The sequence below is a fragment of the Labeo rohita genome, chromosome 3, assembly GCF_022985175.1.
Source record: "Labeo rohita strain BAU-BD-2019 chromosome 3, IGBB_LRoh.1.0, whole genome shotgun sequence".
NCBI lineage: Eukaryota > Metazoa > Chordata > Actinopteri > Cypriniformes > Cyprinidae > Labeo > Labeo rohita.
Genome location: NC_066871.1, coordinates 2788957 through 2815845, shown reverse-complemented (window position 1 = coordinate 2815845; position 26889 = coordinate 2788957). Strand labels below are relative to the sequence as shown.

The window sequence follows — 26889 nt, the reverse complement described above, 5'->3', positions numbered from 1 at the left end:
TTGCTTTGGCATTGCTAAGTTTTTAGGTTTCTTCTGGATAGTTGCTAGATGGTTGTTTGGGTGTTCTGGATGGTTGCTAGAGGGTTGCTAGGTGGTTGTCACAGTATTCTAAATGATTGTTATGGTTTTAGGGTGTTCTAGAATGTTGCTAGGGTGTTGTTAGGTGGTTGTCACTGTGTTCTGGATGACTGGTTGTCATGGTGTTTGGGATGGTTACTAGGGCATTGCTAACTTGTTAGGATGTTCTGGGTGGTTGCTAGGTTGTTGTCAGGGTGTTCTGAATGGGTAAAAGGGTGTTGCTAGATGGTTGTCATGGTGTTTGTCACAGTGTTCTGAGTAGCTGCTGTGGTTTTAGGATGTTCTGGTATTTTGTTAGGGTGTTGTTAGGTGGTTGTCCCAGTGTTCTGGATGATTGGTTGTCATGGTGTTTGGGATGATTACTAGGGTATTGCTAACTTGTCAGGGTGTTCTGGATGGTTGCTAGGTGGTTCTCAGGGTGTTCTGGAATGTTGCTAGGGTGTTGTTAGGTGGTTGTCACAGTGTTTTGGGTGATTGGTGGTTGTCACGGTGTTGCTAGATGGTTATTAGGTGGTTCTGGCTTTGTGCAAGGTTCTTACTTACTGGCTAATGTCAAAGGAGCAAATGTCTAAAGAAACCCCAGAATTGTCATTTTTGAGTACACTCTGAATCAAGCCACATTTGCAACAAATGAAATACTAGTAGTCAGTCATTTCTAAGGGAAAGTTGCATGGAGACTTTGTGGAGTTTTGATTCAATTAATCAGATTTTATCTTAAACACCTGGTAACATGTTTCATTAATTCCGTTGTTTAACTCTGTAGCAACCAATAATATGATCCCTCCCCAATTACTGGAAGTCGTTTGTCTTATGTAGGTCACTGTTCATTCATTAGACTATTCATTATGCATTACTATCAATACTGATGCAATTTGTCTTATATATTGTAGAGGCTTTGGCACCCTTGACCCACAGCACATCACTGTGAATATAACATTAACCTACATTCACTACAACTCACTGTTACCTGAATTCTCAGCGCGCGAGAGAGAGAGAGAGTGAGGGAGGCACGAGTCTGAATACAAATCAGACTCTCCCCTAGACTCCCCGTTGCACCGACTAGCACGGGCGCACACGCGCATTCTCTGCAGCCGCACTGGAGAGCTGCGGATGAGGTGACGGTTTAATCTCACACGCCTCATTAAGGAAGGATCCGCCTGGTTTGCACACAGACCGTGAGCGCATCTGCGTGCGCTAATGTGAGAAAACGCTCCGCGAGAAAAATCCTGCGTGGGTGGGTGGATAAACGGAAGAACGAGGACGAGGAGAGGGAAGCTGGATCGGTGCACAGGAGCTCCATGGAAAACACACGTTATGGCCACTGCATAGGAATCCATCGCGACGGCTGCAGGGTGTGAGGTAAGTCTGGCTATCCATTCCGTTGTGCATGCAAACGCTTGTGGTCATTGTGGTGCATGACTGTAATTTCAGGGTGCATGTGGGGGCGAGTCTGGCCGCTCTAGAGTGAGTCACCCTGGAAGGATGAGTGATGATTCCTGCCCCATATCGCTGGAAATCATAAGGACGTGGAAAAGGAAGGAGGGTGGGGGTGTGGTATTCCCCAAACGCTAGCTCTAATTACCCTGTATGGCAAAATCCCTTTAGGGTTTTACGCTCTTATTGCTTTCGCATGCACCCCCACCTTTAATAGCTTGAAATTGCGAAGCTGACGGCTGATCCATGTGGTGGTTTGAAACGTGCATGTGTTTTGGGGGTGTCTGAAACCCAGAGACACGTTCAAATCAAAGATGAGACAGCAATGCCATAGACACGTACACGCAGTGTAATCCAGGTGCTTACAACAGCACGCCAGCAAGAGGATTACGCTTTTACGCTCTTCAGCGTCTCTTTTATTACTGGGTTGGACAAATGAAGGAATACAGAGAAGAGCGTGAATCAAGTGACAGTAAAGTCGTGCATCATGCCTTGGTAAGTGTTTATGAGTTGCATTTACACAGGATACAATGATGGGCTGGCCTTTATCTTTTTTTTATGTTTGGTAAAAGAATAGTTAAGGCAAAACTGAAACGTCATTTGCTCAACCTTAAAAACCTGCATGACTTACTTCTGAGGAATACAAAAGGAGTTATTTTGAAAAATGTCTCAGTGATTGTTGTTGTCAGTGCATGAAAGTCAGTGGGGTTCAGTGTTTTCTTTTGTGTTGTGTAGAAGAAAGATTTGTACATGCAAAGACATAGAACTACATGAATGAAAGTAATTGATGGTATTTTGATTTAAGTCAAGCATTAGTTTCCACTGCTCATTTTAGGGTTAGGAATTTCGACAGACCCTTAAAGAGCAGGTCATATGGTATTTTAAAGTGTCATAATATTGTTTTGGAGCCCCCTACAACAGGTTTAAATGCATCTAAGGTCAGAAAACACTGTAATTTTCTCTGAATATACATTTAATATTAGAGTCATTTTGCAGTGATTTAAAAACGATTAGTTTGAAGCAGTTCTAAGATCTGTAACCCCACCCTTCCATAAGCCTACTCTGTTCTGATTGGTCAGCTGGCCAAGTCTGTTGTGATTGGTCTTTCCGTATACAATGTGTGTCAGAAATGAAAAACACAACAAATCAAAAATAGTGGATGCATTTGCCAGGTGCCAACATTACTGACTGATGAGAAAATACAGTTTGTAAACTGAAATATATCTACATTCTTTATTAATAAATAAAAAAATGAATAATGAATGACTACATTAATCATCACATTCTTAGGAAACAGTGGGTTCACAACGAATTATCAGAACTATTTCAGTAAGACAGTAATATCATGGTTTACCTGGAAACCTAAAGCTGCACAAGGTAAACATCACATATTAGCAGGAAAAACTTGATAGTTTGAGCACTACAAATAACGTATTAATCATACTTACAGGTTGTGGTTTGGAGACACTTGTTGGTACAAAAAAAAATGTATGGATTTATCTTTCAAGGACAAGCATTTAGCAAATGCCACATTGGACTCGCCAAGATTAGAGAAGCACTCCTCGGTAAATTGACGAGCACAAAACAAAAGGTTTGAATTGTATTGCTGTGGTATCGTGAAAAAAAAGAATTTTATGCACTGATTCTTTACATCATCATCTTTATGCAATGAAAACAAAACAAGCTTGCTTGGCGCAGAACACAGCGTCTTTTTGACATGATGTAAACACACTAACTAGCAGAAGTGTTTGTGGTTAGGTCAGAGTGTTCGTATTTTGCAGGCAGGCGGGGATTATGCTTGTGGGTTACCCAGTGACGTAGATCAGTAACAGGCAGAAGATTCGAAAATATGATGAGAGACAATATCTTTATTTATTATGCACGTTTTTGGTTAACAACTTTGCAGACTGCTTACGTAGAACGTTACAAACTGCAAAAAAGATATTTTCGAAAACCCATATGACCTGCTCTTTAATACTGTATAGTGTTACACAATTTGGGGAAAAATCAAATTGTTATTGTTGTGTTAAAATTGTGATTATTATTTTAATGATTTTAAAGTGATTAAAAAAGTTTGTAGGGTTACACAATTTGGCTTTTTTTAAAAAAAGTATATAATAATAATAATTAGTAGTAGTAGCAGTAGTATAACTAAATAAAATAGTAAGAAAAGACCTAAATATTACTGTTGAAATATTTAACTGTAAAATAAAAAAATCAAGCATTTAAAAAATAATTTACAGTACTAAAGTTAATGTAAATTGATATTTTTGTCTGTCTTAATTTCTTCATTTCACACATTAAATCATAGAGCTTTTATTCTGGTGGAAAACCACAGGGAGTCATTAAAGCTTCTGTTTTGTTGACAACAGCTGGTTTGTAAGTGCTTCTCATAATAGATTTAGGAAGATGGTTGGCACATGCTGTTCCCAAATGACATTAAAGCAACCCGAATGACCAGATAAGTTTATGTGGAGCAGCATTTACTGCAAATGAAGCTGCTCTGACACACTGAAAACACTGGATCATGAGCTGCTCACATGTGAAAAAAAATAATGCTGGGTTTCACTCTGAAACACACAAAATTGCTGAACTGCAATTTTATTTTTATTTTGATTATTAATTGTGCATACTGCACATTGGGATGTAATTCATCTCACATTGTTTGTGTAGTAATAGACATAAATATGTTGAGGAAAGGCGTGCTATTAATATTATAAACTATTTCTAAAATGGACATGCATTTTGTCATTAGTGTGCAAAAAAAGATGATTTACATATTTACATTGAAGGAGGGACCTAAGCCATACAGTATCTGTTTTGTGGGCTCATTTTATTGTAATGTAAGCAAATACCTAGCAGTTGCCCAGAACACTTTAGCAACCACCAGTTGTGTCAGTACTGCAAAACTTTTGATTTGCATTTGCTGCTATCAAGGTTAAGGTTTGACTCTAAATAAACATGTTGCATATTCATTGTCCAGGACTTTTTGCAGAACGAGTGGGACCAGGCAAGCACCTCTCACATTTTCTGTTGGAAATGTTTAAATAAAGGTCATTTATTGGCATCATTAGGAACCTTTAACATCTATGGAACCTTCACATTCCACAAAAGGTTCTTTATAGTGGATGTTCTTCACACTATAAGAAACTTATAGTGAGAACTGTTTGCTGAAAGGTTCTTTGGGGAACCAAAAATGATTCTTCTTTGGCATTACTGTGAAAACCCCTTTTTGGAATTTTTTAAAGTGTATTTCTACTTTTCTTGCTCTTTTCATTCCATACCATGTTTTCATGGTTTGTTAAAGTCAGGTTGCATTGGTGAGGATAGTACTGCTTATTCTGGCAAATACCTGCCAAATACATAGAAACCCTGTTGAAAAAACAGCATATGCTGGTTACATATGTTTTGAAGCACAGCAGCTGATTTGAGCTGGTTTAAGGTGGTGAGTTAGTTATAAGCTGGTTATGAGCTGAGCAGGAGCTAGTTCCTTAGGACCAACTTAAACCAGCTCATGACCAACTAAGGAGCAGCTCAAACCAGCTGCCATGCTAAAAATACTGGCTACCTATCCAGCATATGCTGGGGTTTTTTTCAGCAGAGAACATGCTGTCTGGCCACCATAGGCTAGCATGCAAAAAAATTTAGCTTACCTATCCAAATAATGCCACCGCAGTCTGTACAAACAGACAAAACTGAGAGTTATTAGAAGATGTGAAGAGACTTAGTGGTCAACAGTGTTCATATTTACACAGTTTACTGTTGTAGACAGCTTTTGTATTTTGTTTTGTTTCAGTAAAGTCAATGCATGATCATACATTTTAATCAAATTCACTCTAAAATTGCAGAAAATGTTAACATTTAAGCTAAAAATAATGTGCAAAATACATTCTCGTCTTTCATGTATCTCCTGTTGTTTGCAAGTTAGATCAGTCAAAGTCAAAGACCTTGAGGAGATTGTTTTGCTGTACTTATATCACCATTCTTAAATAGCAATCACTCTGAACTCTAATCTAATATGAAAGCTGAGACAGGCCATCTATATTTTCATACCTGAACCATAATGGAAAGTCAGGGCAAGCTCTGCGTAATAGAGTTGGTCCGCCCTGGGATCCTACAACTGTTTGACTGTACTAATTGAAGCTCAAGTGTCCTTTGAGAATATAGCAGCCCAGTCTCAATTTGTGGTAATCCAGCAACCATATATCTCTGGAAAAGCCCTCCTGTTTGAAGGGGCTCGTTCAGTATAAGGGGCTAATTTTAGCCATTGACTTTGTGTTTGTTTGTTAGCTTGGCTCTGTGGAGTATAGAGTGTTGATAGATACATATGAGTTAGTCATACACAGCCAGACTTTTGACTGTCAAGCATGTCTGGCCCACTTTTCAGCTTTTTTCTGAGCAAAACCTGTTCAGTGCCATCTGACAACAAGAATTATGCAAAAATGTGCACAAATTGGACAAAAATGTTAAAAATGTTTTAAAGGGAACCCTGGGTTTTAAGACTTGTATGGATTAATATAACATAAATGATGTCTCATACTGAAATATGTAGCAGAAATACCCTTCTGTTATTTAAAAAATTCACATCGTTTTATAAATATTTTGGACTATGAGGGGCGCCATTATTTCAATGACATGAAATGGCTGCACTCTGTGAGCTACTGCCGCTAGCTGTTGCTATTTTTACTGCTGCACAACCCGGAAAATACTGATACAATACCACATTGTGCGGCTTTTGGTTGTAATTTTCAGTTGAAGGGCAAGGAGAAGCAATGTAAGTCTTCACTGCTTTCCTAGTGATAAGAAGAAGAGCAGAGAATGGGAAGATGCCTGTGAATGAATAAAACTTCATGAAGACCCACATCTTTGTTTGCTCCACTTTAGCCCTGATGGCTTTGAGACTTTTGGCAGACAATAGCTACTGAAAGAGCTTACAATCGGCAGAGACAAGAAACTCTAGATGCAATGCTGGCAGGATGTAAACATGCCAATGCTTGTCATGACGCTGCAGCCGCTTAAGGAGATTCTCAGCACGGATTTCAATCGATATCTGGGGATTTAGACTCCTTGTGGGGAAAAATGATGGTATGACATTTGGTTTAGGCTTACACTTACATCAGTTGCCCCCTGTAAGTGCTTTCAGTATCATATCCCATCATATCCCTGCTGAAAAGTGCAGCATTGCTGGTCCCCAGCATGAGATTTTGGTTGCTGGTTTGTTGGTCCCCAGTGTGGGATGCTGGTGGCTGGTTTGCTGGATTCCAGCATGAGATACTGGTTGCTTGTTCCCCAGCATGGGATGCTGGTTGCTGGTCCCCAGCATGAGAATTCTGGTTGCTGATTTGCTGGTCCCCAGCATGAGATGCTGGTTGCTGGTTTGCTGGTCCCCAGCATGAGATGCTGGTTTGCTGGGTACCAGCATGGGATAGTGCTTGCTGGCTTACTGGTCCACAGCATGGGCTGCTGGTTGCTGGTCCCCAGAATGAGATGCTGCTTGCTGGTTTGCTGGATTCCAGCATGAGATACTGGTTGCTTGTTCCCCAGCATGGGATGCTGGTCGCTGGTCCCAGCATGAGAATTCTGGTTGCTGATTTGCTGGTCCCCAGCATGAGATGCTGGTTGCTGGTTTGCTGGTCCCCAGCATGGGATGCTGGTTTGCTGGTCCCCAGCATGAGATGCTGGTGTGCTGGGTACCAGCATGGGATAGTGCTTGCTGGCTTACTGGTCCCCAGCATGGGCTGCTGGTTGCTGGTTTGCTGGATTCCAGCATGAGATACTGGTTGCTGGTTTGCTGGACCCCAGCATGGGATGCTGGTTGCTTGTTTACTGGTCCCCAGCATGGGATGCTGGTTGCTGGTTTGCTGGTCCCCAGCATGAGATGCTGGTTTGCTGGGTTCCAACATGGGATAGTGGTTGCTGGTTTACTGGTCCCCAGCATGGGCTGCTGGTTGCTGGTTTGCTACTACATATTTCAGTAAGAGACATAATTTATGTTACATTAAGCCATACATGTCATAACACGCAGTGTTCTGTTTAAATGTAACCAGTTTTTTCATGTCATTTTGAAAACATCATTATAAATGAGTATACTTAAATTTGTTACCATTTTAAAATTACTGTTTTGAACTTTATAATCACAAATAATTACAAAGAAACAGCAAGTAAGACAGTGGATTAAACATGAAAATTTGTAATAGAAAGACTAAAAAAGTATTTTCTTGTAAAACATACTCCAGTAATCTTTGTTTTATTTACAACTTTGAAAAAAATACAATGTATATTTAGCTCATCATGAGTTATTTTGCCTTGATTGTATTTTAGTTAAACCATGCATTTGCATCATCATCTTTGCAAAAGTTCGTTAAAAAGACCAAGTTGGATTTCTGGTCCACACAAAATGTAAAATTAAAAACTAGCATACTTTCAAATTTAAATTTCATTACATTGCATTCTGCATTTCAGCATATATATTTACATATAACTTATGTGTAACTTGTGTATATAGATATTTTACCATATATGGTGAAACTAACTAACCTAGCAGGGTGCTCAATAAATGAAATAAAAACTTGATACCTTAAGCTTTACGTTGTGTCCTGATGAACAGATAAAAAAAAAAAGAAAGTGCACTAAGATTCTAGCTTACAATTTTGGCAATAATCTTACTATTTTTGTGTGTAACATGCAACAGACGGTCTGTAATGAGTCCATGGCTGTTCTGTGGGTGTGCAGACTGAGTCTACACATGAGTAGACCATATGCTAGAGCATTTCCAGACACTTCACCTGCATGCCTTTTTTTTGAAGCTTGAAGAAATAATTATCAAAGCACATTAACATAAGCAAGACTAAACAAAAGCAAATTCTAAAGATTTTTTAAAAACAGTGAGCGACCTACAGTCTTACATTTGAGCACGTCTTACATTTGAGCAGTCTTACATTTGAGCATTTGAGCAGTCTTACATTTGAGCACGTCTCCTTTCTGGATTGGAATTGTGCACTTTAGCTTCCTTTTTCCTCAAACACATAAAAACAACACACCACACAAACAGACTTTTTAGAAAACCTTCCAGTGTTGCCCGGCAACGAGGAAGCGTTTCAAAAAATGCTGGTCTACCGCTCCGTTTTTTACATTATCTGAGGACTCGCACACTGACAGATGTAAAATGTTGACCGCTGTGAGCGTAAGGCGCACTAAAAGCGGAGGCATGTACTAGATGCTTTCTGTCATAGTGCTTTAGTGCCTGCCTTCATGTGATATTCATTTCCCTGTCCTGAACTCTGAGGTTTACGCTGTGATGTTCAACAGACCTGCTGACAAAATGCTGCTCGGTGGTTCACGGACCAATGAAAGTCCAATCCTAGAGAGTTCTGGGTCGGTTTAGACCATCTGTTCGCAAATGAATACTAGGGTAAAGGGGCTTTGTAAGTACTAATTAGATTGTAACCCACTAAAACGGGTTGCATCATTTGTTCTCAGTACACTGTAAAAAATAAAAAAACACAATTTGTTGAGTCAGCTTAAAATAATTTGTTACAATGCTGCCTTAAAATTTTGAGTTCAGTCAACTAAAATAAGTTTAGTCAACTTGAAATGTTGAGTTGTACTAAGTAACAACTTAAATATTTGTGTTTGCTAAAATTAATAGATGGGTAGGTAACCCAGCTGCCTTAAAATTTTAAGTTGATTCAACTCAAATATCTAAGTTGTCACTTAGTATAATTTAACGCTTCAAGTTGAATAAACTTTTTTTTGAGTTGACTAAACTCAAAATTTTAAGGCAGCCAGGTTACAGATCATTTTAAGTTGACTCAACAAATTGTTTTTTACAGTGTAGTTAGTGTTGTAGGTCATAAGCTCTCTGTAAAGTAAAAGTAGTCACCTAATATGACATCTACCTTAATTAATCCAATAAGCAGCCTAATCTAGTTTGTAACCAGCAAGTCTTGTAGTGTTTCAGTTCACCATATGTATAAACCTTTTTGGGTCATGTGAACTGTCATTGGGAATAAAATGATTTTTTATTTAGCAAACACAAGAACAGGATATACAATAAATAAATAATCATGAAATGCATTAAATAGCATATTTAAATGAGTAAATAATAAATAAATAATAAATATTTACTAGAATTTATTTACTACAATTCATATATTTCATAAAATTAGTTACTGATAATAATATCTGTGCATTATATATATTAATACAACAGTTGTTTTAGTGTGTATTAATATATATATTAATACAAAAGCTGTCTTTGTACGTTTGGCCGAATTGCCTAGCAACTTTTGATGGCTGTTGTTGTTTATTAATATTATTATTCAACAAATAATGTTTTACATAAATAACAGGAGTATTTAATATTACTGTTTAGTGTTGAGAAATAGTGTGTGTTCATGATGGTGATTTTAGATACATTGTTCCGCCATTGGATGGCGACAAGAGTCAACAGTAAAGACTTTTACATAGAAAAAAAACCCTAAGTTACTTTTTGTTTCAACGACAGCTTGACCAGCAAACAAATGCACTGAGCAGTGCTGTCATCAGAAATTACCCGTAACAGATGAAAAAATATTAACATTACGACAAAGATAATGTTTTCCTCAGCGGACAAACTAATGTTTTATTGTGAATATGAGACTGATCTGAAGAATGAATGCAGCATCAGATGCAGGTAATCACACTCGCTCAGTCCATTTCTCTCTCATAGAACTTCACATAATACAGTGAGCTTTTAATACAGTAATACAATCAGCTTTTAATGAAACAACTCAATGTTCCTTCGTTACTAGTTCTAAAGTGATGTTTTGGAGTTAGTAACGGAGGCTTGGGCTCAGCTGTTAAACTGTCAAACTGAGATTTGAATCAGTGGCAGAAGGAAATAGTTCTGCACAAAAGAGGGTATTTAAAGACACTCTGTTGTTGTTTCTTATGTATTTACACACTCGGGTCATCTAAATGTTGTATAAATGCAATATCACACTCGTAGACGTGAGATACGGCTGTATATTGGTACGCTGTGATTACCTACAGCACTTAGTCTGCGGCTGAATCACAGCCGTGCCGATATACAGCCATATCTCACATCGACGTGTGTGATATTGCTCACAGTTGCATAAAACATAAGCTCTCGATATAATCAGATTGTTCTGACATTTTTGTTTTCTGGTTACCTTCGTAAATATTTAGCTTATATAAACTCTTAAAAATAAAGGTTCTTTATTTGCATTGATGGTTCCATGAACATCCATGGAATTTTTCAAATGCAGAAAAGGTTCTTTATATTCAAAAAAGTTCTTTAGATTTTTAAAATGTTCTCCAGATTGGTTCTTTTAAGAACTGTTCACTGAAAGGTTCTTTGGGAACTAAAAATGGTTCTTCTATGGCATCAGTGCAAACACACCCATTAGGAGCCTTTATTTTTAAGAGTCTACATGGTTATGGGGTCATATGTTAATGTAGTCATGCAGGAGAACATCCTTCAGACGTGCAACAGACGATTAAGTTATTGTAATTGAGTTTTTCAGCTTCTGACCTGTTTTTTCTTTCTCTTTCATGTGAGAAGAATAAAGTGGGAGTGTGAGAGGAGGAACAGAGCAGAAAGAAGAGGGATCTACAATGGCAGCAGAAGAGAAGCCTGCTGTGAAGAGCAGTAGCTCCATTGTACCATGTTTCCTATTTGTGGAGGTGAGTTATATCATACAACATTAACCCTAACCATAAACATAATCCAGACTTTATCAAGTTGGATCAGGATGCTTTATGAACTCTGAATGGGCTCACAGTAAATGATGTGATGTTTTTTTCTCATGACCTGAAAAGAAATTGAAGCTCAGATCAATACGATGATATATAAAAAGAGGTTACACTCCAGCTATTTGCTTTGTATTGATTCAGATCAGTTTTACCTGTGATTTTGTAGGTCACAGTTCACTCTATTGAAGAAAGCATACCACATTATCTTTTATAAATGAATAATAATAAAAAGAAAAAAATAAACATACATATACGTTTCACTTTTCATTTTGAAAAGAAAATGTGGTCAGTACTCTGTAAACAAATATAAATAAAAATGCAGTAAAACAGTTAAATAAATGTTAAATAATTGTTTCTATTTTAATATATTTAAAATATGTAATATTTAATATAATACGTAATTTATTACAATATGTTGTAATTTATTCTTTTGATGACTGAAGCTGAATTTGATAGAGAAGATAATAGTATTTATTTGAAGAGTTAATTTGCAAAAACAGATAACATCATCAAAAATCATGTTTTTTTTTACTGTGAATTCCAATTAATCTCAATCAAACTGCAGTTGGGTTATTTTGATTAAGTAAAAATAAGTAGGGATGCACGATATTATCGGACTGATATCGGAATCGGCCGATAATGACTTCAAATGTAAATATCGGCATCGGCCCGATATGAAAAATTATGCCGATATGTTTTGCCGATAAGATGAATATGTTAACTCACATGTGCTAAGGGTGTGCTAGGGATTAGATCACGTCAGCAGTGTGGCTCATTCTTGAAGCAAAGTTTTGACTGAATGAGGAGTAGATTCACTGTTTTGTATCGCTGCATTTAAACTGAGAATACACATACAGAATGATGCATAGCAATAGCACGTGCAGTGGCAGCAGCGGCTATAGGAGAAAGCGCGCCGTTGTTCCATTTGGGATAATTTACTGTTGCCTGTTTCATATCCAGTCACTAGATCGCTAAATGCACATTTTAAATGGTTTTATGGTGCTATTTGTTGTATTTTGAAACCCAATGGCTGTGTTTGCACATGACATGATCTGCATTTAAAATAAAAAGTAATTACGGCGCGCGGTCAGTGAATTCTCTTTCTTCGGCGGCGCAACGGCAAAACACACTGTTGCTCATATGAAACATTTTTCGTGAATATGACACAAGTGAGGTACAAAGCATTCTTTATAAGTTAAATAATTGGTTAGCAGGCAAATGTTAGTAGCGACCATACTTTTGGATTCATGCAGTTCGAGCCAATACATTTAAAGCCATAAGCGGCTGTGTGTCCTGTTTTCCCGGTTGGTCACGAATTGCCACAAACTTAATAATATTTATAGTTTCTTTTCACAAATCATCACCGTCTCACCCTTTAATTTCGCAGGTTTGTTTTCTTGTCATTTACTTTTAATCCATGTTGTCGGATCATTTATGCGGGTAAACTGCGTGTGGGAAATAAAAGATTTCGTGGCAATAAATTAAGAATTCGTTAATACGACTTTTTAATTCGTTCCCTTATTTTACAAATTAATAAATTAATAAAACGTAGGAACGAATTAACAAGTTGTAGGAAATAATTATGTTCGTGTCCCGCAGCCCTGTCAGAGCGCAGTGCACCGTATAAAATAATTAGAAATTATAATTAAACATGACTTAGTGACTACATTTCTATTACTTTCTTTCCATGTTGAATGCCTTTGTATTGCAGGGCTCTAGAATGATCAAAACTGTCACTTTTTTTTTTTTTTTTTTTTTGTGCAAGTTAAAATTTGACGTGGTCGCACTGCTCCATACAGCGCGGGTTACAGAGTTACAAAGCCGTGGCATATTCAGGATTTCACTGATCACGCAAAGAGTAGTTTTCGTTGTGAGCGCTTCGGGTATAGAGCCTGGTTTGTATTTGTAGTGTCAGCACGAGCCAGGTGGTGACGGCAAAAAGGACGCGACTATTCTGGAAACGATGGCGGACGGAGGATTTGGTTTTCGAGTAGGGTAAAAGACCGCTTGTTAAACCAGAGAAGGTAAACATGTTGGTATTCTTGTGCAAAAAAAGTGTACTGTTTTGCCAGTTGGTCACGAATTGCCACATAACTTAATATTTTTATTTTCCCAAATCCTCACCGTCTCACCCTTTAATTTCTTAGGTTTATTTTCTTGTCATTCACTTTTAATCCATGTTTTCGTATCTCTTACTGTGATAAATTGCGGGTGGGAAATAAAATATTTCGTGGGAATAAATTAACAATTCATTAATACTACATATTAATTCGTTCCCTCATTTTACAAATTAATAAATTAATAAATCATAGGCACGAATTAAGAAATTGTAGCAATGAATTATGTCCTGTTCATGTCCCGCAAAGCACCCTCACAGTCACCCAGTTTAGTTCTACTTTTCTGTTTTCGTTTTGAAATGTTGTATTCAGATTGCGAATTCGAAAGTGAAAGCATCCGAAGTTCGGCTTATAACATAGCAAAAGTGAACTTAATTTACAAAATTCAGATCATAAATAATGCTAGTCTACTGATGAAAAAGAAGGGATTGAATGTAAACCACTCATTACTATTTATTTAATCCTAACGAATAAGTTATTGTTAAAAACTAACTTTCCAAATAAAATGATATATATCGGTATCGGTATCGGTATCGGCCAAAATGAGATGAAAAAATATCGGCATATCGGATATCGGCAAAAATCCAATATCGTGCATCTCTAAAAATAACTAAAAAATACAGCTAACTAACACAATAAAACACAATAAAAAAATGATAACATATTAAATGTAAAAAGTTTTTGCAAATAAACTCTTTGTTTATTTATTTATTTATTTATTTATTTAGTGCTGATAACAGTGACAAAAATTAAATCATTTCTATGATTTAGGCTGTTTAAGGAAGAAATCATTTATTTCCAAGTGTCAAATTTCTTTCATTCTTTGTTTCTTGAAGGATGGAAAGATAATGGACTGATTTGTTTTTGTGTGTGTTATTGTGTGTGTATGCGCATGTGTTTGTGTGTGCTAACGTTGCGCGTGCATCACAAACACATCACGACATTTGCCTCCGCTGTTGTTACTATGGCTACCAATCAGCTGGATCTCTATTCTGTGTCTGTATCCTTCTTTCGCTGTATCATTTTTAGATGCTCTCTCTCCCACACGTGTAAATCTTCTCTTTGCTGCCTTCTGCAGCTTTCTTGCAGTAATACGCCCGCACATGCATTCACACATATACAGTATTGTGCTTTTGCAGCATGCATGTATTTGATAAGCCATAGTGATTTTTCTTCATGTAGCACATTCATCTATTGCTATGACTCATGTTAGCAAAGCGAAACAAAAAACTGGGAATGTGAAAGAAACATAACAACCAGTTATACTGTGGTCTGTTACTGATGATGTGAATTGTAGTCAGTAATGTAATTTAGATTACTCATTTAAGATAATGTATTATGATTTTTTTTGGATTACTTTTAGATTACTTACAGTTGAGGTCAAAAGTTTACACACACCTTGCAGAATTTGCAAAATGTTAATTATTTTACCAAAATAAGAGGGATTATACAAAATGCATGTTATTTTTATTTAGTACTGACCTGAATAAGATATTTCACATAAAAGACATTTACATATAGTTCACAAAAAAAAATAACCCTGTTCAAAAGTTTACATACACTTGATTCTTAATACTGTGGTGTTACCTGAATGATCCACATCTGTTTTTTTTGGTTGTGATGGTTGTGCACAAGTCCTTTGTTTGTCCTGAACAGTTAAACTGCCCGCTGTTCTTCAAAAAAATCCTTCAGGTCCCACAAATTCTTTGGTTTTTCACTGTTTTTGTGTATTTGAACCTTTTCCAACAATGACTGTATGATTTTGAGATCCATCTTTTCACACTGAGGACAACTGAGAGACTCATATACAACTATTACAGAAGGTTCAAATGCTTACTGATGCTTCAGAAGGAGACCCGATGCATTAAGAGCTGGGGGGTGAAAACTTTTGAACAGAATGTAGATGTGTGCATTTTTCTTATTTTGCCTAAATATCATATATATATTTTTTATTTAGTACTGCCTTTCAGAAGCTGCAGAAGGTACTTACATGTTTCCCAGAAGACAAAATAAGCTAAATTTACCCTGATTTTCAAATTCAAAAGTTTTCACCCCTGGAACTTGAAGGTGTCATCAGATGCAAAGTTCACTTTATGTTGTTTGAACATTAATGTGTGTTGGCAGTGTATGTACACACCTACCCTAAAATGATAAAAATCCATGCAGTGGTTTTTAATCATTCTGTAAAAATAATATCCCCTTTTTCAAATCAAGTCATTCTCAGATGCCTGTTGGTGTGACAGAGGCCGCTCCCATGATAGCTTCTTACCTCAGACCCGCCATACATCAGCTGTAACAGTCCGACCTCCATTGTTTCAATGCCAGAGCAGGGATGTAAGTTAGACAAGAATATCTCCAATTGAGCGATTGAGGTGTTGTGTTGCTGGATGTGATAATGAACATAGTGGTCGTCATTTACTCCCGACATCTGAGCCGCTGAAGATGCAGTGGATTACATTTGTTTGTGAAGGGAATGTGCCTCCTGATCTACATAAATGCGCCTATGTTCACGCAAATCATTCGTGATCCAACTTCACTTACAGCAGAAGTGAGTATAAGGGTTTTTTTTCTCTCTTTTTCTTTCCTAATAACGTGCTAGTTAGCAAGTTTAACGGCTAAATGCGGCTAAAGTAAACAATCTCTCAGAGCACAACTCCAAGAGAGGGGCGGGGCGAGCAGAGCTCATTTACATTTAAAGGAACAATCCCTCAGAATGCGATGATTTTTGCAGAGCTCATTTTGACAAGGCAAAAAGGGTGTTGTTTTACACTACCCTTGAGAATTTTTTAACCAAAGTATATTATAGACTTTTCATTAAGACCCTAAAGAATCATATCAACTTGTGGAAAATGGGCATCCGATGACCCCTTTAATGCATCGTGTTTCCTTTTGAAGCATCAGTGAGCGTTTGAACCTAAACGCTTAATAATAGTTAAGTTGTAATAGTTGCTTATGAGTCCCTCAGTTGTCCTCAGTGTGAAAAGATGGATCTCAAAATCAAACAGTCATTGTTGGAAAGGGTTTAAATTCACAAAAATGCTGAAAAACCAAAGAATCTGTGGGACCTGAGGGATTTTTCTGAAGAATAGTGAACTGTTTAACTGTTCAGGAGAAGCAAGGGACTCATGAACAACGATCACTAAACAAAACAAAACAAAAAAAACCATAAACTTTTGAACAGGGTCATTTTTGTAAATTCACCTACTATTGTCGCTCGTGGACTATATGTAAACATTTTTTATGTGAAATATCTTATTCAGATCAGCACTAAATAAAAAATAACATGCATTTTGTACAACCCTCTCTTTAGTTTGGTAAAATCATTAACATTTTGCAGATTCTGCAAGGTGTATGTAAACTTTTGACCTCAACTGTATGACCTAACGTTAAATACAATATATTCCATTCTTTGTTATCAGTATCATGAAAGCCATTAAACATTATACATCAGGGTTTCCCAAATTGTCGGTTTTGCCTTAGTAGATTTGTGATTCTGAAGAAATTAGCTTTGTATCTCCTTTAAAATCCAGTAGAGGGCGCAGCACCTCAGCAGGTGCTTTTGTGACTTTAAAAACAGTAAAAACTTTGTTCACATCAGTTTGGGTCATATTTAACTGAATAAATATTCTTATCTTGAGGTGAAATCATTAATTAGTATATCTATGGATGTGAAGGTTTGTTTATGTGTCTCTGTGAGTCTCTGTTTGAAAATATCCACAAAGATAGTAAAACCTGATATTAGCTTCATTGTTAGCTACAGGGAAGCAATTTAAAATGCACTTTGCTTGTTAAAGCATTGAATATTTAACAAGCAAAAACATTTAAAAAGTACAGTTAATACATATAATGATCAGTCAATGTCTGGCAGTGAGCAATAGCATCTCTGGCTCCTTTGATAGCAGCATGGAGATCTACAAAGGCGCTGGAAATGAAAGGAATAAAAATTGATTTTTTTTAAATGAGCTTGACACTTGAACTGGCAGGTCGCTGATGAGCATTGTGGGAGCTGTGCGGTTTGACTCTGTAGGAGGATAAAAGACTAACAGCGGGAAGGCACAGAAACAGCGATGCTCTTGACGGATGAAAGAAGAGTAGAGAAGACTTGTAGAAAGGGAGGAAGAGCGGCACAACTTGGCAGCGTCCTAAATGACTTGAATTTGCTGGAGCCGCATCTCAGCAGGATAATGTTTATTTACAGCTGAGAATCTACAGCGCACATGCTGAAACACAGACTAATAACAGAGTGATCAAACAGATGTGTGCTATCCTGCATCTACGGCTGTGGTCTCTTAACAAGCCGCTAATTATGAAGCAACAACAAACATGTTGAAACATTATTCATTTTGTGCAGAAAATGCTTGAATTTTAATTTAATCAAGTCTGTCTGCCAGATCCAATCCTTTTTTGCTGGTTTACTGGTTTTAACTGGTTTAAGGTGGTCTCCCTAACAGGCCAAGCTAGTTTTCAGCTAGAAAACTGTGCAAAACCCCAAAAGCCACCCTGCCTAAAGATGTTTGGAGAGCAGCTGAGACTGTATTTATTAAAGATCTTATTTTAGCATCCATCTATCCATCATCACACAGTACAAGTATATGGTACATGGTGTCCTTTGGTGCTGTTTAGTTCTGCTCATCAGGCAGAATAAAAGCCCGTAATGAGCTATGAATAAAAGGAGAGATGAGCTGTCACTCAAATGGCCAGACAGCCTTCAGTGTCTGCCAGCATGAAGAGAGACAACTCTAAAAATACTCTGAAAGACCAGACTGATTTCAGGCCCAATTAGAGCTGAGACAGTTGAATGACACAGAGATTATGAGTCATATATATATGTATGTATCTATGTATGCATCTATGTATGTATGCATCTATGTATGTATGTATGTATGTATCTATCTATCTATCTATCTATCTATCTGTCTATCTGTCTGTCTTGTGAAAATTCTCTGAGCTTAACTAAAATTCTGAAGTATTTTTGTATTTCACAATAATAATTATATTAATATATTATTAACGTTATTATTATATACTTAAAAATAAAATAGTAAAAATATAAATAAAATATTATTAATAATAACAATAAAACTAATCTTAATATTTTTGTATGACATAATGAGATTAAGTAATATAAATAGATATAAATGATAATATATACAATTATTATTATGATTATTATTATTATTATTATATATTTAATTAAAAATAGCAGAAATATAAGTAAAATATAATAATATATTAATAATAACAATATAAATTATCTTAATATTTTTCACATTATTGAAATTAAGCAATATAAATGCATATAAATAAAACAATAAAAGTATTAGTAAATACAAAATTATTATTATTATTATTATTAACACAATAATATAAATATTAATATATGAATTAACTTTATTATTATTATTATTATTATTATTATTAATAGTATCATTATTATATTTAAAAATAAAATAGTACAAATATAAATGAAATTTTATTAGTAATAACAATGTTAATAATATTAATATTTTAATTAATAATCTTAATATTTCACAATACTGAAATTAAGCAATATAAATACATATAAATAAGAAAACAATAAATGTATTAGTGAATACAAAAGTATTATTATAACTATTATTGTTATTATTATAACACAATAATATTATTATTAATACATTAAGACATGTATTATTATTATTATTATTATTATTATATTTAAAATAAAATAGTAAGAATAATGAAATTGAGCAATATAAGTACATATAAGTAAGATAACAATATAAGAAAAATATTTTTATTATTATGATGATTATTATTAACACAATAATATAAATATAAATATTAATTCTTATTATAATTATATATTTAAACATAAAATAGTATAAATATAAATTAAATATTATTAATAAAAATGACTAAATAATCATTTATTAATAACATTATTAATTAATAATAAATAATCTTAACTTTTATATTTCACAGTAATTAAATTTAGCGATATAAATACATATAAATAAAAAAACAATACAAGTATTAGTAAATACACAATTATTATTACTATTAGCACAATAATATAAATGTTAATATATTAATAATTGTATCATTAATTGTATTATTATTATTATTATTAATACACTTAAAAATAAAATAGTACAAATATAAATAAAATATTATTGCTAATAACAATATAAATATTCTAATAATATTTTTGTATTTCACAAAAATGAAATATTAAGCAATATACAGTAAATACTGTATAAATAATAAATTATTTTGTATTATTTATAATAATAATTATTATTATTTTTATTATAAAAAAACATTATAAACAATAATATAAAAATATTCAAATAAAAATGTTGTATTATTTTGTATATGTATGTACGTTATTTAAAATAAATACAAAAATTGTATGAATATAAATATTATAGATAGTAACAGTATAAATAATATAAAAAAATTATTCAAGTAAAAAAAACAAACAAAAAAATATATATATATATATATATATATATATATATATATATACAGTACATATATATATTAACAGTATAATAAATAAATAAATAAATAAATAAAGGCATTTTTAAAATAAAAATAGCAGACTTCTGTCTGTCTATCTTTTTAATGTAGATATAGTTAGTCCTAAATATCAGAATTGTAAAACAAAGTCTTAAGGCCTGTTCACACCAAGAACAATAACTATAAAGATAATAGATAAAGATATAGTTTTAAAAGTTATTCTCAATATTAAAGAATGGCAGAGTTCACAGCTAAAACAATAAATGCACAGAGAAACTATATTGTTGGAATCACTTTAAGAATGATTTTTTCCATATGATGAACGATAAAAACATTGACAGCCAATCAGAGTCAATCCTGATATAACAAGCTTGAGAATGTAAAGCTGCAGAAGAATAGCTGCTTAGAATAAACAAATGATATCGTCCGCTGGTGTGGACGCTAATATAGATATTCTTACAGTTATCTTTATAGTTATTGTTCGGGTCTGTAGAGTTCAGGCTGTAGTTCCTCCAGAGCTGATGTTGCGTTTCATAGTCTATCTGCATGACGCTTTCAAACCCTGAATCAGAAAGAGGTCAGAATGCTCAGAGGAGTCGTACCTTCTCTGAAACAGATCTTCGGTTCACCACGTTCTTTCCGAGATTATAGCGCATCTGTCATCCTTAATTTATGACAGCGATGAGTCTTGTCCTTTGGAGGTCCCCTCTCTCTGCTTTCCTCCAAACACAATCAAGCGTGTTCTCCGCGGCGCCTCTCCAAACCGTGGAGTCGCCTGTCAGCTTTGCTTACGGTGATGCTGTGTTTAATACGGCGAGGGTCTCTATTGATCTGTCTCAACTTGTTTGCTGTATCCGCCATAATAGAGAAGTGCATATATTACAGAGCAAGTATTCATATGCATGTGACACATATTAAAGAATTAGTTCAATTCCAGAACAAAAAACTTACAGATAATGTACTCACCCCCTTGTCATCCAAGATGTTCATGTCTCTCTTTCTTCAGTTGTAAAGAAATTGTATTTTTTGAGGAAAACATGTTAGGGGCTGTTTACATATCGCGCCTAAAAACGCGTGGAAAACGCTAGGCGCCGATTTTGAACGCGGCTGCCACGTGTCTACATTTGAAATAACAAACTTGAGCGCGCAAAAGACGCGATATGTGAACGGCCCCATAAGATTTCACTCCATGTTCAAATCTGAACGTCCAAAACGCCGTTTAAATGCAGCTCTAAACGATCCCAGCCAAGGAACAAGGGTCCTATCTAGCAAAACGATCGGTTATTTTCTAAAAAAAATTACAGTTTATATACTTTTTAACCTCAAACACTCGTTTTGTCTCTATGTGAAGTGTTTTTTTTCCCGGTCATGACAGTTAGGGTACGTCTAAAAACTCCCGTCTAATTTTCTCCTACAAAAATCTTCAAAATCTTCTTACATCGCTGTTTTTACCTTTTTTTTTTTTTTTTTTGGCAAAGAGTGTTTGATCTTCTTTCAGTGTTCACTTTGTAAACTCTGGGTTGGTACTTCTGCAGCGATGTAGGACGATTTTGAAGTTGGAGGAGAAAATGAGACGGGAATTTTTAGACGTACCCTAACTGTCATGACCGGAAAAAAAAAACATTTCACACAGAGACAAGACGAGCGTATGAGTTTAACAAGTTTATAAATTGTAATCTAAAAAATAAAATAAAATTAATAACCGATCGTTTTGTTAGATAAGACCCTTTTTCCTCGGCTGGGATTGTTTAGAGCCATTTGAAGCTGCATTTTAAACTGCATTTTGAAAGTCCACCATAGAAGTCCATTGCATGGAGAGAAATCCTGAAATGTTTTCCTCAAAAAACATAATTTCTTTATGACTGAAGAAAGAAAGACATGAACATCTTGGATGACAAGTGGGTGAGTCTTCTTTTGCTCATGTCTTTCACAGCACATGCGCTCTTTAGTTCAGTTTAGCAGATGTGTTAATGTCTCCAGGATACAATTTAGACTGATCTGAACTTTTATCTCCAGCTGAACTGAGTGATGACAGCAAAGTAATGTTGAATTTTGCTCGCTGTGGAGAAACATGTTGCCATATGGAATATTCCTTCCCCCCGCTCTCTAATTAGACTCTTTGAGTGAACACAGAGCCACAGAGAGTGATTCTGGCACAGTGCATTAAATGATCGTTTCACAAACTCGTGCCAAATAAAAGCAGCATGTTCCAGTAAGATACTATTTTAAAATGTTTAATTTGAATATTTCCAGCTACAAATGAATGAATGAACGATTAGATGTGCAACACTACTGTGTTCACATACTCATGATATTGATATGGTGAAAAAGCAAATATTGTTACTAAACATTTTATATGTATATACATTTGTAAATAAATATGTATAATTTTATAAGAAGCTTCTTTTAAGGCTCTAGCGCTCACCAAGGCTGGATTTATTTGATAAATTAGTGATATTGTGAAATATTATTACAAATTAAAATTGTTTTATGTTTAATACATTTTAAAATGTAAAAAATGTTCAAATTCCTGTGATCAAAGCTGAATTTTTAGCATCATTACTCCAGTCTTCAGTGTCACATGATCTTTCAGATACTAAAAAAAAATTAAATAAAATAAACAAAAAATCTACGTTGAAAACAATTGTGTTGCTTAATATTTTATTTATTTATTTATTTGCTTACTGACCTCTGACATTTGAATATTTTTTAGTAAAAAGCGTACACAGCATACACAGCATTTTTATTCATACTTTTTTATTCTTTTTTTTGTAATGCATTGCTGTGTGGTTGGTCAAAAATATTTGATGTAAATTTTTAATATTACATGATTATCATGTTCATATGCCTTGATATTCAATGTAAATTTGCACAATTGTTTTGTTTTAGTTTTTTTTTTCATTTATTTTTGGTCTGTTTTATTGTCTCATCAACAAACCATTAAATATATTTTATAGCATCATTACTCCAATCTTCAGTGTCACATGATCCTTCAGAAATCATTCTAATATAATGATTTTTTTTTACTAAATAAAATAAAAATAAAATAAATTTTAAATAAAAAATAAATCAATGTTATAAACAATTGTGCTGCTTTATATTTTTATTGATTGATTGACTAATTAATTAATTAATTAATGTATTTATTTATTTATTATTTACTGACCTCTGAAATTTAAATATTTTTAGTAAAAAATTGTTTGAACAACTTAAAAAAAAGTTTACTTATTTATTTATTATTGTTATTATTTTAAATAAATAAATAAATAAAAGTCCACCCTTATATGTTATGTACATTTATAATATTACGTGATCATCATGATCATACCTAAGATATTCAGTGTAAATTTGCATTACAATAAAGTTTTTATTTTTTTATTTACACATTTACTTCTTTATTTCATTTGGCCTATTTTGTTGTCCAAAATCATAACTCTGATCACTTAGAAAACTAATAGCACCTCTCTTATCAGCAAACCACACAATTTAAGATATTATTAATTTTTGTAACAGTTATTCACTGTAAGTACTTACAGTTACTTACAGTTAACTGTTTGCTTTAGTAAAAGATTTCTTACTCTGAATATGAGCAATAGCAATAGTGATTCTTGCCCCATCAAGCACAACTAATGATCTTAAAGCTCCTCTCTGTCCCCTGGTGGACACGTCCAGCATTGCACCACACCGAACCTATGCTCTTTTCCTTATATCTTCTTTATATTTTTTGTAAAGCTGCTTTGGAACAGTGTGTGTTTTAAAAAAGCATCATGCAAGTACGTACATTTCTGTTTGGCTGTTATAATCTACAATTACTCTCAGGCTGTTATGTTAGGAATCAAAATGTGCTGAATATTTTAACCCTGCAATGTTTTATTCTTCACTGTGCAACAGTATTTGTTCATCTTTCTCTCTTTTTAACTGAAAGAGACAAGAAAGGCGTTGAGAACACTTGACTGACACGTGGGTCAGGTTTTGTGTTTGGGTGTGTGTGAATGTGGGTGTCTGTGTGGGTTGAGAGATTTGAGTGAATAATCCAAGCGCATTTTTCACGCTTCAAGTATTCAGAAAACAAGTATTATGCACTTAGGAGAATAAAAAACACGTATTATCAAATTGCATGCATTTGAACACGTCACAGTTAAACATGTCATTGTAGAAGATAACATGATATCTTTTCTCACAGCTACTTCTGTTTACTCAGTGTCTTCTAATCAACTGGTGATTTTTAGCGTATACTGTACGTTACGTCTATTTTCCGAGTTCACACAGGTGTTTTGGTATTTTATGTAGTACAATGAAATTCGATATGCATTAGGTATCATGATATAAATTAGTGTGATCACAGAGGCTATGATTTAATTAAATAAATATGTGCATTGCATATTTTAGAGTCAAGTGTGGCACTGTGTTCATTTATACATGAGCAGCTCATGAGCCAGTGTTTTCAGCGTCTCGGTTCACAGTAAATGCTGCTCCGCACAAACTCATTTCTGCATATGATCTGAGTTTGGGATCATTTAATTGAACATGTGCCAGCATCTTTCCATGCTTGTAATAAAAACCTCTTTTCAACAACAGAGAAGTATTAAGGTTTTGCGGTTTCCCTCAGAATGAATGTTTGATGGTTTATTGTTTGAAAATTAAGAAATTAAGACACCCCTATAGCAAATTTACAGTTGTAATGTAAAATAAACTACTATTTTGTTTTTATTTTACAATGAAATATTGCAGCAATAATAATAATAATAATATTTAAAATTATATAGTAAAATTATACATATAATACAATTATTATTGTTATTATTATTGTTATTATTTTATTTAGTCATTTTGATGTGTAACCACAAATAATGCAGCTCTACAAATAGTTATAAAATTGTATAAATGTATTCTTTTTATAATTCTATAAAAATAAATTATCAGAAAAAAAGTTTGGAATGCTATTTCAGTTTTTAAATGTCAAAACATCATGTTTAGTTCAATGTGTTACTTGCCATTTATTTGTGAAAATTTTAAATATTTTTTTTTTTACAGTGAAATATTACAATAGTAGTAGTGTTTTTGTTTATTTAGTAGTTGTATTTAGTAGTAGTGATAATAATAATAGCATGTTGTTATATAACCAACATTTTACAGCACTACAAAAAAAGCACAGCAAACCTAGATATTTTTTTAAATCACAAATTATTATCTGAAAAATCGTAATTAGACTTTTTTACCCCCAAATCGTGCACACTTACAATTTATTTATTTTTTTAAGTTGTAAATAAAACAATTTTCAGAGAATGTTTTACAAGAAAATATCATTTCAGTTTTTCTGCTCCGAAATATGACATTTAATTCATTGTGTTACTTGCCATTTCTTAGTAATTGTTTATAAAATTTCTAAGTAAAAATATTAAATACTTTTTTATTTTACTGTGAAATATTGCAATAGTAGTAGTAGTTTTTGTTGTTGTTGTTTATTTAGTAATTTTATAGTTTTATTTAGTAATAGTAGAAGTAATATTATTATTATTATTAACATATTGATATATAACCACAAATTATACAACCCTACAAAAATCACAGCAAACCTGGATTTTTAAACAACATTAAATACTTTTTTTATTTTACTGTGAAATATTACAATAGTAGTAGTTTTTTGTTTGTTTGTTTATTTAGCAATTGTATAGTTTTATTTAGTAGTAGTAGTGGTGGTGATGATAATAATAATAATAATAATAATTATTATTATTATTATTATTATTTATTAACATTGGCATTTAACCACAAATTATACAGCCCTACAAAAAAGTACAGCAAACCTGCAAATTATGATCACAAATTATCACAGGTTTAGTAAAAAAAAAACAGATTTTTTAAAATCACAAATTATTATAAGAAAAACCATAAAAAATACTTTTTTTTTTTTTTACCCCAAAAACGTGCCTATGGTTGTAAAAAAAAATCTTGTAAATAAAACAAAAGTATGTTTTACAAGTAAATACCATTTCAAATGTTTCTGTTTCAATAATATGTTTAATTCACTGTTACTTGCCGCTTCTTTGTAGAATTTTGTGTGAAATTTGTTTCTATGTTTATTTCAGTGCATCTCAAACCCTTTGGGGTCCCCATATATCAGTAGTTAATTTGCGGTTTGCTTGTGTCACAAGGTGTTGTCTTTGTGTTTGAAAGGTTGAATGAGAAAGCCAGTGTGTCTTGAATGAAGGCGAGCTGCTTTTGAAAGTCGCTAATGAGCGTGTTCACACCCTCGTTGTGTTTCGCACACATCCAAAATGTCACTTGCACGCACGCGGACGCACACACGCGCCGCTGAGCCAATTTGTGTCCGCTCCGGCTCCAATTCACGCTGTCCCTCCCCGCTGACTCTCTCCGCAGCGGTCCCCGTTTTCCACTCTCCTCTCGCTCGCTCTGCGCGGCTTGCTTCACGGAACAGCATGTAACGCTCTCAGTATCACGACGCCGGAGAGTGTGTGCGGGCGTGTGTCTCTGGGCTGTGGCGGAGCGTTTTCTTCTCTGGTTGTAAAGCGTGGATCATGTTCTATTTCCAGCTGGTGATCATGGCAGGCACCGTTCTCCTGGCGTACTACTTCGAATACACGGACACCTTTCCCGTACACATCCAGGGGTTCTTCTGCTTCGACAAGACGTTCTCCAAACCCTACCCTGGACCGGATGAGAGCAGTAACGTACCGCCGGTGCTCGTGTACTCCCTGGTAGCTGCTATTCCCACTATAACCGTGAGTAGCCTGTGTCTTTCCTGCATTTCCCTGTGTGCTTGTGGGCTGTCAGGATCAACTTTAGCATGGGTGATGAAGGATGAATCATCATTCATTATCAGGATGTATGGACACGTGTGCTTTTGTGTATGTGAGAGAATCCAGATCTCACTCTCGTCAAATTCTGTCAAGAACATGTCTGAGTCACATTTCACACCTAAATCAATCACATTCAATGTGTTGTGAATATTTTATATTTAAATGTTATGTTATGTGCA

General features: G+C 34.5%; 1 protein-coding gene across 5 annotated transcripts in view; it reads left to right on the top strand.

The window, feature by feature from the left end:
• Positions 1 to 1105: 1105 nt before the first annotated feature.
• Positions 1106 to 26889, top strand: part of plppr2a (phospholipid phosphatase related 2a) — a 52231-nt gene continuing 26447 nt past the window's right edge. For 2 of the 5 annotated variants that reach the window (XR_007827427.1, XM_051105745.1), the window contains exons 1-3: positions 1107 to 1437; positions 11078 to 11199; positions 26444 to 26632. Coding sequence is in view for 4 of the 5 variants with exons in the window: in XM_051105745.1 (XP_050961702.1) it covers positions 11131 to 11199; positions 26444 to 26632 (258 nt within the window). In the remaining variant the exon portion in view is untranslated. Of the gene's footprint in view, positions 1438 to 1715; positions 2008 to 11077; positions 11200 to 25912; positions 26633 to 26889 lie in introns of those variants that run through there. The other 3 variants (XM_051105742.1, XM_051105743.1, XM_051105744.1) reach the window with 3 other exon arrangements.